We start from the raw sequence: 15,168 nt of genomic DNA, 5'->3' as shown, positions 1-15,168 counted from the left end.
TTGACAATACACTGCTGAAGAACAATACACTTGCATAATGAGCTGCATAATGAGCCTTTAGGCAGGAATGTGAAGATGCCATTATTGTTAAGTGTTTGTTTGTGAAAGCAAGACAAAAGAAATGCCTTCACATGCATGATCCTGCATTAAATAAACTTACTGTGCAGAGATATACGCGAATAAACTGGGTTTTAGATGTGTTTAGATGCGTCTTAATACAAAGTGCGTCAAATATGATTGTGTGTTTGTGTATGCGTTTGGCCGTTGATCACGTCTGACGGAAGCACAAAGAAAACATAAGCGCATGGAGATAACTTTTATTTACTAGGCGAGAGTAACCAAGTAGATGTGATGTTTGCAATCGTCTTTTATAAGAATACCAAAAAGCGCGTCAAATGAGGCATCGTGTGTTTGTGTGTGCATTTGTACATCGCGTCACACCGTCGAAGCACACACACTTGCATCTTTTATAAGAACACCACAAAGTGCGTCAAATATGAGGCATCGTATGTTTGTGTGTGAGTTTGGACATCGCGTCACACAGACGAAGCACACACACTTGCATCTTTTATAAGAACACCACAAAGTGCGTCAAATATGAAGCATCGTGTGTTTGTGTGTGCATTTGGACATCGCGTCACACAGACGAAGCACACACACTTGCATCTTAAGAATACCACAAAGCGCGTCAAAAGTGAGGCATCGTGTGTGTGTGAGTTTGAACATCGATCCCATCACACTGACGAAGCACACACACTCGCGTCTGTCTGGAGATTTAGGTGCGAGTAAACAGTTATGTGGTGTGTGCAATCGCATCTTTTATAATGATACCACAAAGCGCTTCAAATATGAGGCATTGTGTGTTTGTGTGTGCGTCTGGACGTCGATCGAGTCACACTCGCATCTGGAGATAACTTTAGTTACAGTCACTAGTAAACAAGTAGATGTCATGTTTTCAGCACTCGGATTAAAACTCAACACAGCAGTGAATGGCTGCAGAGACGGAATGTCCATTGACTGTGGGGTTGATTAATGAATATGGATGATCTCTGCTCTTCTCTTCAATGGAGCGGGGCGTGGCTCATTATAGATAATGAAGCAACAGAAGAAAGACGGTACATCTCTCTCTTCTAATACAGTTAACAACGAATTACAATATTTGTTTTCGATTTCACTTACATCATTTAAAAGCAGACATTCGAAGCATTATGTAGACATTTATCTGTTGTTTGTATGACAAGTATTCGTTAAGTTACAGTTCATTTTTCTGACGTGTTTCTGAAAGGACTTCACTTAGGGAGAGAGAACAAAACGCGCATCATGTTTATTTTCTTAATTTTGCGAAAAGCACAACATTCTGTTTTTATTGGGAGTGGACAGAAAAAAACTAGACACTTTAACGTTTTAAATGATGTATAAATCATATCTGTATGTCCAAAATCAGCAGAGTTATCTAAGTCTCTTTGGGGAGTGATTAAAAAATAAAGAGTTTGCGGCGCCCGCGCCGCAGCTGACCCCAGAGTGTTAAGATGGTGTTCCAGCCTGGTTTTAGCTTAAGCTAGTATTAGAAGGATTTTTGCTTTTATACTTTAGCTGGTCAGGCTGATCACACCAGCCCAAACCAGCTTGACTAGGCTGGAAGCTTTGCCAGCTTGGCTATTGTGAAAGAAGCTGGTTTAAACTGGTCCTCCTAGCCTGACAAAATAAGACCAACTTTAAAAGGATTAACATTTTGTAGAAGTTTATCTTGTTCAGAGTGCTCAAATGACTATGATCCTGGTTGGTTGGTTACTGTTGCTTGAACTGGCCACTCTGTCCAGACAGCCGATGTTGGGTTTATTATGTCCCTACCACACTCTTTCTCCAAAGAGTTTCATTTATTATCCTGCATCTTTTGATAAGCATTGTAAGTTGAATTCATTGTCTTGACACACAGAATTTGTTTACTATTAACAAACATTTATTATTATTAACACTTACAATAAAATCAGTGAGATTAACAGAATGAAGCCCGACAAATGAAATGTCTTTATTCAGTTGCTGCCACTGTCAGGGGTGATATGTATGTTAAAATTCAGGGCTTTTCCCCTGGGCTTTTTTCCAATGCCTGAAAAAGTTGAAACAGCGCCATCTGCTGTTCTGGATTGCATGGTCCCATTTGTGAGAAAATCATGGTCCCATTTGTGAGAAAATCATGGTCCCATTTGTGAGAAAATCATGGTCCCATTTGTGAGAAAATCATGGTCACATTTGTGAGAAAATCATGGTCACATTTGTGAAAAAATCATGGTCACATTTGTGAAAAAATCATGGTCACATTTACAAAACACAGTACATATTTGTAACACATCTGCATTTTCTCTCAAATTGTCTTTATTATTTGCAAAGCGTTTTCTGTTTGTTTGCGAGTCAAGTTTTCCCTTTGTAAAACAGATTGAGTTTGTTTGCAAAATGCTGTATTTGTTTGTAAAATTTTGGCACAAAATTCGCTCCATAATAACGTTATTTGAATTGAATTATATATCTTCTGTAAAGTGTAATGTCCGTCTACCCCCTGTTATTTGGTAATTCATAATTGCTGTATTTTGGTATTTGCAAAAAGCTCGGAAAGATGCTCTCTTCTTCTTTTGTGGGTTTTTTTTTCTTTTGTGGGTTTTCTTGCTGGTTCAAAACCAACTGTAAAGGTGCATACCGCCACCTATGTACTGGAGTGTGACATGATAATCTATCTGCATGGTGTTGATTAAATTCTATTAATTAACGCGTTTTTTTTAAGAACCTCATTATTGCTATTATTAACATACCCGTTTTTGTCCCTTAATTTAAAATATTACCCTCTGTGAATTCTGTAAAGATGTTATCTTTATTTCTTTAGTGGGTTTATTGGCGGACTAAAGAGGGCCCCCTACTGTACTAGAGAGAGAAGACACTAAAAACACTTCATCCTGTGACAGAAGTTGATGCTGCTAGCTGTCACAATGATCGGGGAGAATACACTCACTAACTTGCATGCAAATAGCGATTTGGGATTTGCACAAAATATCAAAGCTTTTAAAATCATAAGGATATGATATTGTATAAAAAGAATGATTAAAGAACGGCAACATCAGTGGCATACTAAATAGCAAGGTGAAACCACCGAAGAGAACGAACCTGCCAGTACAAGGACGTCAAGCGCACTGATGATCTCTTTGTTTACATTAGTTTAGTTTAAATGTTAAAGACTGTACTTCAACAAACTATACATCATTTGAAAGATCTAAGACTCGAGCTTCAGTATTTATTTTATTCTAGTATTTATTTTAATATGCATGTCCAGTGCCTTTTTTGCATGTTTACATCAAACAACGTTAAACATTGACACTGAACCAAGTGTGTTCATGCAACAGCGTGATTTACAAATCCCTCACAAAATGCACGCGCATAAACGGCAGTTGAAGATTACACAGGCAGATGATATATCGCTTTAAGAAATGGCGGGATGCACGCGCGTGTGTCTTCCGATGGACTAATATGTTTTTTTCAACTTTAAGATATCGTTAAAAACAGGTAAGAGGCTAAAGTTAATGAAAGCTGTCAAAACAATTAAAACAATGTGTAATGTGTATCTACATACGCTACATTTGAACAATATTCTAGTCAGCAAACTTAAAAATGATGCTGCTGCTTCAAAGCGGGAAATGTTGATAACCTGTGTGGAAAATCCGAACATATTGCGTGTAGTTTTTAAGAATAACGTAACGTTAACGGTGTAAAAAGTAAACATAATCAGAGATGTAACGTTAGTTAATTGATAGCTCGTAAGCTGACTAATATAGGTAATTCCCTAACCTAAAATATATGACAAGTTACCTTACTAGACAGCAGTTCAGAACCCGTCTAACGTTATCTGTGAAAACCCAGCTAAAGTAATTTGTGTTTTTTTTTTTTACATAAAATCATCCTGCAAGAACTCTCTGTGAAAGTATAACCTTGATATCTTTATGTAATCAATGAATAAAATCAAACTTTGATGCTCATGAGACTTTAGCCTTGATTTCAGGGTCACATATTGTTCGGGCTGTCTAGGTAGTTCAATCTAGACACCGTTTGCTAGTAGAAATATAAACAAAACAGTGGTTTGCATATTTACTATCAAGTCATTGTTATTTGTGCTCCACAGTGCAAACTTTAAATCTTTGTCCAGCACGATGTATTATGCTCAACTCTTCACCTCTAAACGAGGCACACTAGCCAAGATCTGGCTGGCAGCTCACTGGGAGAAGAAGATAACTAAAGCACATGTGTTTGAATGTAACCTTGAGACCACCATCCAAGAAATTTTATCTCAGGTGAGATTTACCTGGTTAAACGAATAGTTCACCCCAAAATTAAAATTCTGTCATATTTTACTCACTCTCATGTTGTTACAAACCTGTATAAATTTCATGGTTCTGATGAACGCGAATAAAGATATTTTGAGGAATGTAATCAAACAGTTTGGTAACCCCATTCACTACCATAGTATTCTTTTTCCTACCATGTAAGTGAATGGGGCTCACAAACGGTTTGGTTACAAACATTCCCAAAATATCTTTAATTGTGTTCATGAGAACAAAGAAATTTGTACAGGTTTGTAACAACATAGAAAATGATGACAGATTTTTTTAGGGCTGGGTGATAGTGAAAAAAATTCATATCTCTGTCATTTTAGATAATTGGCTATGAATTCCTCTGTATTTTCTACAAAGTGGAATACAACAGCCCTACTAAGAGAAAACACCTGAACTCGCTAAAAATATGATTTGACTGATGAATAACATTAGGTAGCATGCACACAAAAGCTTTTACGGCAGCAGCCAGCGTATGTTTTCAACAGTTTTTAATGGAAGCCTGGCGCTTTTCAAAAAAGCCAGTAGCTGGTGGTTTTTTCACCCTGAGGGCCAGGACACACCAAAGCTTTTTTACGCGGCTGAAAATGCCTGGAGGACACGAATGCCAGCTGTTTTTTTCAGCTGAGCGCCAGCTTTCTTCAGCTGAGCGCTGAGCTGTGAGCCGGTTGGTTGTTGTGAGACTTATCCCACCCTTAACTCCACTTTGATTGGACGGCCATGTGAGAAGTGACATTGACGAGCGGAGCTTTTCACCCAAAGTTGAATCTCTTTCGATGCTCAGCGCTGAGCGCAGAAAAAACGCAGAGCGCAGGCTTTCAGCGCGGAAAAATCCGCCACCTGCTGGCTGTTTTAAAAAACGGCACGCTTCCATTGAAAACAATTGTAAACATGTGCCGGCCTTGGGCGTAAAAGCTTAGATGTGCACGCCCCCTGAGAGTAGAAAAATATTCAACTTTGGGTGAAAAGCTCAGCTCGTCAGTGTCAGCTCTCACACGGCCGTCCAAACTCAGTGGAGGAGGTGTGGGACAAATAACACAACAACCAAACGCCGCATCGTACAATGACTGATACACAAAGCAGAAGTATCACATATTAACTTAAAAAATACTGATATATAAATTTGATATACTGCCCAGTCCTAGTGAATACTTATCTAACATGACACACATCTTAAATCTGAGAACTAAATGGGCTATTGCTAGTTTTACTGTATCAAGCTTAACTCTTATTTCGCTCTGTCTATCTTGTGCGTGTGATCCACATCAACGATTAACTTTCCAGGTTAAAATTGGTTTGCGGACTTCTGGTCACCTTCTCGTAGGAGTTGTTCGGATATACTCTCGGAAAACCAGATACTTGCTTGCAGATTGCAGCGATGCATTGGTCAAAATTAAAGTGGCTTTCCGGCCAGGTGAATGCAAACACACGTCATGTTGTGTATGTTATCTTAGATCTGAAAATGAATGCAGAATGTCTATATTGAAAAAGCACAGTGTCTGACACAGATTTTTGTCAGTACAGGACAAACAGATTTGCCTGAGGATGCATTGGAGGCCACGTTTAATCATATCACTCTGCAAGAAGACTTCATTGACTTTGACCTCCAATTGCCTGATCTCAAGTAGGCATTATCTATATCACCCAATCACTGCACTTCAGATATACATTTTTTGCTATGCTATTACTTATTTATCACGTTATGTCATTTACCCATAGCACCATTGATGTGGTAGACCACTTCTCTTTGAATCAATGTCGCACAGAAGACATTACTCTAAAAGAGACATTGGCAAGCAACTATCTCAACATGGGTTTAGGTAATAGCTTGAATTAATAGAAGTACTAGTTTTTTACATCAACTGTACCACACTGTCTACATTTGCTTTCCATGCATTTACAGGGGATGAAGCCCACACAATTCAGGGACTGTTTGATCAAAGTTTCAGCGTTCATGGCGACTGCTTTGGCGATGAAGATATGCCTGTTGACCTCATTGGTACATTTTAACATCAACACATGGCGTTCACATTACATTTTTTCACAAACTTAGTACCCAGTAAGCAATAGCTGTCATTTCATTGTCTAGGTTAACTATAGACCTGGGGCCCGTTCTTCGTACGTCGCTTAATACATCCGAGATCAAATGAGACATCCGAGAAGTTTAGATCTGGCTAATTATAATCTCGCCTATTTGGTTCTTTGAACACCACTGCTGTTGATGATTATTATGGCAGGATTTAATTATCTGAGATCACTGCGCGTTCGTGCACTGCAAGAAAAGTCAATACATATCGATAGTAGAAAACACTGATCAGCCACGCTGTGATTGGCCAGTTGTTACAAAGGCCAAGAACACGCCCATTTTTAACCCCTGCAGTCTGAGAGCTATTGATGGAAGGTTGTGAACTTTTTATGTGACTGAATTTAAAAACCCAGTTAAAGCTACTTTAGTACATACATCACCATAAATAATGTAAATTTTTTTGTAAAAATATAATCTTGATATCTTTACTATGCTTGTCAAAGATTGAAATTAATGATTGTAATTAAAATTTGATGCTCCTAAAGTACTTTAAGTCTCTTTTAAAAACAGTTAAATGCTATTTTGTCTGTTTGTAACAGCAACTTAAAAAGCAGAATAAAAAAACACAGGTGGTGGCCCTCCATCTTCATGTGATGTGCTGGCAGGAGTGATGTCTCTAAACTGGCTGATTGTACAATCTCTGGAGCAGTTGCTCTTTCTTAAACCGACAGCCAATGCAACAATTTAATTCCTGATAAATACAATTTTAATTGTAGTGTTATGGTAATGTTATTCTACATCAAAAGATTATAAAATACAACCGTTTCTGATAGCAATGCACATGACAGTAAAGAAATCCTCTCAGATGGTAGTCCTTTAGAGAAACTATGCAAGTGGTTAAATAAGTTTACTTCAATTGCATTATTCTTAACTGATTTCTGACTATATTAGCAGTATTCCACGTTAACTGAAAGTCCTGCATCTGCTGAGTCTGCACAGAAAAGTGTAGTAAAGAAGATAAAGATATGTGAAAATATGTGCAAAAAACTTATTTGGTTATTTTGGTCATTTTTGTCACAGAACAGGGACAGGGTAACATATTTGTAGACAACGTTTTAAAGATAGAACAGATAGAAATTACTAAACGAAAACCCTTTCATGCATGACATTGTAAGCTACTTGACAATCTACAGACAAAACTAAAATAGGAGATTAGTTTATTCAAATGAAAATAATTTCATACTGAGTAATAGTCTTTATTGTACATAACATCTATTAGTGCTGGGTATGATTAATTGCTGTTTTTATTATGGAAAATTCAAACAAATTTAAAATGAATGTGATCAGCATGTCATTCGTTTAAGAATAATAATCAAACACCTGTTACACAAAAACAAGTCGCACAAGTACAGAAAAAATATATTTGTTATATTATATATTTTTTAAATAACATCGCTAAAAGATTTAATTAATATATTCTTTTTTTATTACGTGTTGAATTTGAAAAGCTCTTTATATTAATCATGCATCTTACGCAGATTGCGCTCGTATAATGAAGAATACGCGACTGCGTCAGACTTTCCGTATCACATCCGCTTAAAAAGGTACAAACTAATCTTGTTTACATGAAATAAGCCTGCTCCCGAGCAGGTTTGAGCTTACAGACCTGTTGCTATGACACCAAGTTTAGAATGAGCTTCGAAGAACCAAATAATCCAAGATCATGCCAAATCATCAACAATCAAATCCAGCTAACTGAGTTAGCGACATACGAAGAACGGGCCCCTGATATAGTTTGGCTATGAGTAATCCACTTCTAGCCAAAATAAACTTAAAATAACTTAAGAGATGTATGATATTGGTAGACGTCTATTACAATAAAGTCTTACTGACAGCCCAAATTGTGCCTAATATTTGAGTAATGTCACAAAGGTGGATTTAATGGCTCCAGATTTTATTACATTCATTGTTTTTTTGTGCTCTGCATGGCAAGATTTTATAGCAAGCACCAGTAAGGATGCTCGAGTGACTGATTTCTATGAGAAGAACACGCCAAGTGAATTACCAGCTACACCTCCACCAACTGCCATTGGTGTAGAAGGTAATATGTGCTATATTAATAACTAAAGGGGCAGTTTCCCAGCCAAGGTTTAGATGCCAGGAAAGGGATAAGGAATGTTTTTACAATCATACCTTACAAAAACATTACAGATGTGCATCAAAACAATGTCAGTGATATTTTTTAAGATGTCAGTGCAAGTTGTTTTCAGTTAAGACTACCAGACATGCATTTTGTTTTGGGATTATGCTTAAATCTTTTTTCACATTTCTAATTTCCACTGTATTACTAATAAAAACTTTAATCGTAGATGCAGAAGATATGCATATACATTGAGAAACGATGTGCTGTTTCAAATTCAGTGTCACATCACAAAAAAGTCAAATTTACTGGTCGCACATGTGCGACTGGATGTAAAAATCAGTGGCACACTCTCAAATTTTGGTGGCAAAATGCCACCATTTGGTAGCAGTCTGGAGCCCTGTTAAATGCTGTCTGGAAACCGCCCCAAAAGGGTTAAGATAAGTTTTGGTTTCAACATGAAGTAAAAACAAGAATTTACTGTAATGTTACAGTTAATAATGTGGGAATGGACATCTCAAATTTTGTTATTGAGAGATTAAAATTAGGATTGGGTGTTTTTAGTCATTTTGCATTATTTACGAGTGTATGTTAGCATGATATTTTTGTTATTTCCTTATGGTTTTTAAAATTGGTTGGGCTGGGGTGTGGTGCATGACGTCAGACTTCAAAAGCGGATACTAATTTATGGTTATGATGAATAGGCTTGAATCCTACTAAAGTCTTCTCGATAAGCCTGTAAAAATTAGACATGCTTATGTTTGGATGTTAGGTAATTTGTTTTACAAGGACTCTGTCTATAGCTGTGTCTGAAATAGCATCCTATACCCTTAAATAATGCACCTATTTGAGGAAGCATGCATTTTTGGTGGTGTCCGAATGCATTCATTCAACTCCACAATGCACTGCAATAATAACACTCACAGCTAGCCGCTACTTACCGAATAAATTCTTATGTCTCAACAGAAGATGACGCCCACTGCAGGCGAGCTCAAGTGTCCGAATACACTCACTCATTTTCATTCATTTGAGTTTAATATATATGTGGGAAATAATGAATAAGGGTATAGGGGGCTATTTCAAACGCAGCCTATGTGTGATGTCTTAGGAGTTGCCTTTTGCTTGCAACATTAATATTTGTGTCCTCCTCCTCAAAGAGCCAGTGTTTGTGAATCCAGAGGTGTCCACTTCAGAAATGAGTATGAATAGTCAGAACGTAACCGAGACCACGTTTTTAGTGCATGCAGAGGAAGGCTTTGCCCTCGCACCCACTGCTGCTACACGTGAGTGTTAACTGCTATGGGAAATCATTTTGACAGTAATTTAATGTTTAAGTCAAATTATAAACTGTAGGACCTTTAATATTGATGTTTTAACTGCTTGTTAAGCCACAAGGGGGCACCATTGACATAAGATTTGTTAAGGATGGGATATGTTTGGAATGCAGTAAGTTTACATTAAATAGCATGCATGAAAAGTTAATTGGAAAATATACTTTGCAAAATACAGTGTAACATTAAATTCTGTATCCCATAATGCAATGTACTCAAATTTCCATTTGGATTTCAAAATATGGATTTCATTCCTTAGCATCTTCCGTTAAAAAGAGAGGGAAGAGGAAAAGGAAGTTGGTGGTTGATCGATCAAAAGAACTAACTAACGATGTCATCAAGGAACATCTGTCTGACACCTCTGATATTTTAACTGTATTGGAAATAGCCCCACCCACTCGTCAGCTCATGGAGTGGAAGGAAAACGGAGGGGTGAAGCAACTGTTCTCATGTTTCTGCCTTTCAGTCTTACACCCCGACTTAAAGCAGGTATCACACACTCACTTCTGTCTGGTTCTGACCCTGCTGCAGAGCTCAGCTTTAGTCCACAGCTATCATTATATTGTCAGTGTGATATTAAGGCAGTGCATCATGGGAAGCATCCTTTCTTTCCTCTAGCTGTTGCCTCGTGACATGTCTGCTAGGAGACAGAGGCTGAGCGAGGAAGCAAGAGAGCAGATAGACCCCGAGGAGATGAGAGAGCAAATCAGAGAGGGTACGACATAAAGGGAAACAGTTGGGTCAGAAATACAAATTCTGTATTTCTACTTGCATTTGCTTATCTATACTATTCTGCAAAATAATTAAAAAAGTAACACATGGGTGATTAAGGAGTGACCTGTTAATTTAAAATCATACAAAAGTGCTTTCTCTACTATGCTTTTTTTGTGCGATGTAGCTGACGAAGAGGACACTGCTGACCCAGTGTTGGATGACTGGAGTCTGCTACAGGAGTCTGTAGATCAAGATAGAGCAGCAGATACTTCTGTAGAGCCATCCATCACTCATGCAGCACCTCCACCTCCCTGGAACACAACCAGTGTAGGAACACATTCACACTTTACTGAATAAAACATTATTTTATGTAAACCCTTATTTAATTTCTTCCTTTCACATATCTCTGTCACAGGAGGAGAGTAGGATGGAGGTGTCATATCCTGAGCCTCTCTCTGAGGACACAATGTTGGTTGATCCATCTGGAGAGATAGGGGAAACCTCCGGAGTGACACAGACACTGGTGCAGGTAGTAAGCAACACACAAACACGTTTGCTTTTAGTCATAAGGACACTTTTTAAAACAGTAATAAGGTTTGTAGGATGATAGCGTATATAAAGTACACGCTTTGTTTTTTAGCAAAGTTTTTATGATCGTCCATACTCATTTTTTGAGTCCCCGTGAAATACGTACACACACTGTAAAAATATCACACAATTATCAGAAAATAAATGGCTGCTTCTGGCAAAAGTCAGTATTTAGTGTGCTCCTACTTGGCAAGAAAACACAGCAGGGCCATGCACCGGGGGGTGGCCCGGTGGTTGGAGCCTCTGCTCGGTATTAAAGGTCACGTTCTTCCTGATGCCATTTTTAAACTCTAGTTAGTTTGTAATGTTGCTATAATAGTATAAATAATACCTGTAAAATGATAAAGCTCAAAGTTCACTGCCAGGCGATATATTTTCTAACAGCATTCGCTTTTCAAAGCCTACAGCGAACGGCCGGTTTGGACTACAGCCCTTTACTTCCTGATTTAATGACGTCACTAGAACAGTTTTTTGACTAAACTCCGCCCACAGGGATACCGCAGTTGCCAGCTTTGGCTCAAACGGCTCTGCTAAGCTAAGCTGCTGTCGAATCACAACACACTAAACAAACTACACAATCAGAACTCGATACATATTTCTTAAGGAGGGACTTCATAGAACAAGGAATACATCAGACCGTTTTTAGGACAGTGAAAACAGCGCTATAACGATAAGTAAATTGTGTCAAAAATGAGCACATCACAACACAATCAAAGCTTCAAAAACACAAAAAGAATGGGACCTTTAATAAAAATAACAATGCCTTCACAAAAAAGAAGACACAGAGAGAGGGTTTTTCATTTGTCTTTAGTTTTCTGATCTAGATATGTTGCTAGATCCTCCTCTCCTCATAAGCCTTCAAAGCATATGTCAGGTCTTTAGATAACCAGAATGCCATAAGTGCATCATTTTAATGTCATGTATCATTTTTGGTATCTGTTTGATGACAAAATATCAAAACATAAAAGGCACATGCTTTAGTTTATCATTATGTAATCGTTGATAATGAAGTATAATACTAAAGAGGAAGTTCAGAGGTCAATGTTAGATATACATTCTGAGTCACTAAAGACTCAATGATTGGTAAAACATTCATGTATGTAAGGGTTAATCTTTAAACTTTGTATTATAGCACTGCTTCATGTTACTGACCCATTTTGTGGTCTTTTTAATTTAGAAGGCCAATGTGGTCATTAAAAACAAACTTTATTTTTTTAACCTGTTCTGTTATGCAATACAATAATACTGACAAAAGCTACAGCACCGAACAAAATCCTTATGCAAAATTGGTACTGGCAGATGCCTAGTCTAATCTACTTGTGTCTCTGTGTGTCTGCAGTCTTCTCTGGACAGTCAAGATGTGGAAGATAGGAGAATGACCAGTCAGGCACACAAACTCCTCCAAATGCTCAAAGTAAGAAGTAAACAGACACACACACCACTTTATGTGGATGTGGCCTTTAAGGGTTAATTTATCGGAAAATTTAATGTCTCTGCATCATTTTGGACTCTTTCAACAAAAAGACAGTAGCTACCAAATAATTTGTATGTTATCGGATTCGGATTTATGGCTCAATTGTACTGAAAGGGCTGCTGTAGTCCAATCTGTGATCCATTCGTCATGAGAAAAGTATGCATGTAAACACGTGAAATGTGGTATTTTCTCAATCGGATGCAAAAACACATTGTGCACATGTGCAGAACCCTTGTGTGCAAGTTCACGTCTTATATTTACCTCATATTTACCTAGCACATTATTCTCGTCAATGAAACATTCTCGTGAAAATGTTTATACTTGATTCAACTCAATGAATAAAGATTATATAGAATATTATATTATATTAGAATATTATATTATACATATATATTATATTAGAAAATATTAGAATATTGAATGAATGAATGACAGGCTTGCCTCTTGCTGCTTGGTAACATTGCACAAGGGAAAAAGAGGGTGACTTCTAGTGGAGAAGACTAGTAATTAGATTAACGTTAATCTTACGTTCAATGTTAGCGGAAATAAATATGGAAAAACAATCGATTCGTGGTCTTTGAGAATTGATTTTGAATCGACCACATAAAAATCCCCCATCCCTAATAGCAAGGCAATGGCAACATGCATTATTAAGGTAATGAGGTCACACACTGTCCATTTCTACAGTGTTCATGTGTACTTTCATATCATTAGGCTACATAAGGCAATAAAATAGCACTGTGCCTTTATAAAATTGTGTTTTCATTCCCTATATCTGAAAACTTCTTAAAGGGACTGTTAGTAGCATTTTAAGTGTTTTGTTACCGGTAATCAAACTCAATGTCTTTATTCATAAATATGTCCTTGTTGCTGTCAAATGATCTCTGCCAGTGATCTGACTTTTCTTTGTAAGCTTAGAATTTCTTCTCTTCATTTACATTGAACGGGTAAATCCAAGGAGGCTTCCATGTCGTTCCGCCGTATTGATAAACTATAATAGCAGAGAGGGACAAAAAACACTAGCCTACCAATGCATTTCCACAACGTGTTTTCATTCAGAACACGTGAACCAACTGAAACGGACAAGGAGATCAGTGTGTACATAACGGCTACCATAGTTGCAACACGCATTTGGAAAAGCGAGGCGCTAGAGAGCACTGTTCGTTTGAATGCAAAATTTCAACACTAGATGGGGGTAAATCCTATTTGCAGTCCCTTTAAGAACGACTTTCTCCACCTCAATTTCGACTTTTGTGGTAGTTTTGAATGTCCATTGGGATGGTTTTGATATGCGAATCTGGCAACCCTGGCTGTGCACTTGTGCAAACATTTGGTTCGGATTATATATGAAGGTATATTTAAATGAATCAGATTGTAGTGTTAAGGGTACATGTAAAATCGTAACATACCTTCAATCGGATCAAATTAGTCGGATTGACACAATTTTGTGCATGTGAACATAGCCAGTGTGGATTCAGCGAAGCAGAACCTAGAGTATTTCAATGATAGCATTTAAATGACAATTTGTTATGTGCAGCTTGTAAAGTGCAAGTGTGTGTGCTCACTAACAGTTTTTTGTTTGCTACCCTCAGAGTCAAAACTGCTCTCCGAATGCAACATACAGCCTTCACGCTATATGTGAGGGAAGCAGTCGTTCATATGTAGCAGCAGTATTCTTCTGCCTACTGGTGTTAAAGAAGCAAGAGGCGCTGAACCTGCATCAGAGCGCCCCCTACAGTGACATCATAGCCACACCTGGACCCCGCTTCCACTCACTGTAGAACAAGTCATCCTCAGCTTTAGGAGCCATAAACTTTACTTGAATTTATAAGTTATTAAAAGCCTTAGGCTTGTTGCATGTTCTTGGTTTGAAGCACATTGCTGCCCTGTTTAGGTAGACAACTCACCTTACTAAACATGATGAACTAAAATCCAAAACGATTGTAAATAATTTTGTCATTTTTATCTGAATTTATAGTGTTGTATAGTGTAAAACAAGGTAATATATACTAAGATCTTTCACATTTTTATGACCTGGGTCTGGACCCCGAACTATAGAGCAGCAGGCATCACACTGGACTGTTTTTATCTCTATATCAACTTAACATTTGATTGTCTCAGCCTAGTATAATACATAAAATACATTCTTTAGGTTCATCACAATAGAGGTATAGGTTAATAAGTACGTTGAAATGGCATGGACAAAAACCCAGTAGGTTGTTCTGTTCATTTCTCTCTACACAGATTCATAGCCTAGTTAGGTTAAACTTGGTTGGTTTTGTCCTGTGTTGAGTGTGTTTCCTATTTTTGGTCGTGTTTTCACCCTTTGCTTGTTAAAAAAAGATGACTTCACTTTTTTGCAATTATATATTATATGTATATTTATATGTATAAATAAAATAAATCAAACATTGTTAAATTAATTACTTTTTTATTTAAGATATCAAGATTATTTTCACAGAATTTTCTTTAGGTTATTAAATAAATATATAATTTTGTGTTAGAAATCACAAAAAAATGACTTT

The 15,168-nt window shown here is 37.4% G+C and overlaps 1 protein-coding gene across 1 annotated transcript; it reads left to right on the top strand.

Annotated features, from left to right (window-relative positions):
- The first annotated feature begins 3,390 nt into the window (after window positions 1–3,390).
- On the top strand, window positions 3,391–14,995 carry rad21l1 (RAD21 cohesin complex component like 1). Its single transcript, XM_065247989.2, has 14 exons — window positions 3,391–3,549; window positions 4,163–4,331; window positions 5,655–5,784; window positions 5,895–5,994; window positions 6,090–6,190; window positions 6,274–6,369; window positions 8,390–8,497; window positions 9,694–9,819; window positions 10,127–10,356; window positions 10,486–10,582; window positions 10,766–10,908; window positions 10,997–11,110; window positions 12,509–12,583; window positions 14,236–14,995. The coding sequence occupies exons 2-14, from the start codon at window positions 4,191–4,193 to the stop codon at window positions 14,422–14,424; spliced, it is 1,650 nt and encodes a 549-aa protein (XP_065104061.1). The 5' UTR covers window positions 3,391–3,549; window positions 4,163–4,190; the 3' UTR covers window positions 14,425–14,995.
- The last annotated feature ends 173 nt before the right edge of the window (window positions 14,996–15,168 follow it).

Source organism: Paramisgurnus dabryanus, chromosome 11 (assembly GCF_030506205.2).
Source record: "Paramisgurnus dabryanus chromosome 11, PD_genome_1.1, whole genome shotgun sequence".
NCBI classification, from domain to species: Eukaryota; Metazoa; Chordata; class Actinopteri; order Cypriniformes; family Cobitidae; genus Paramisgurnus; species Paramisgurnus dabryanus.
The sequence above is the reverse complement of the archived record's forward strand: the minus strand, read 5'-3'. Positions and strand labels throughout refer to the sequence as shown.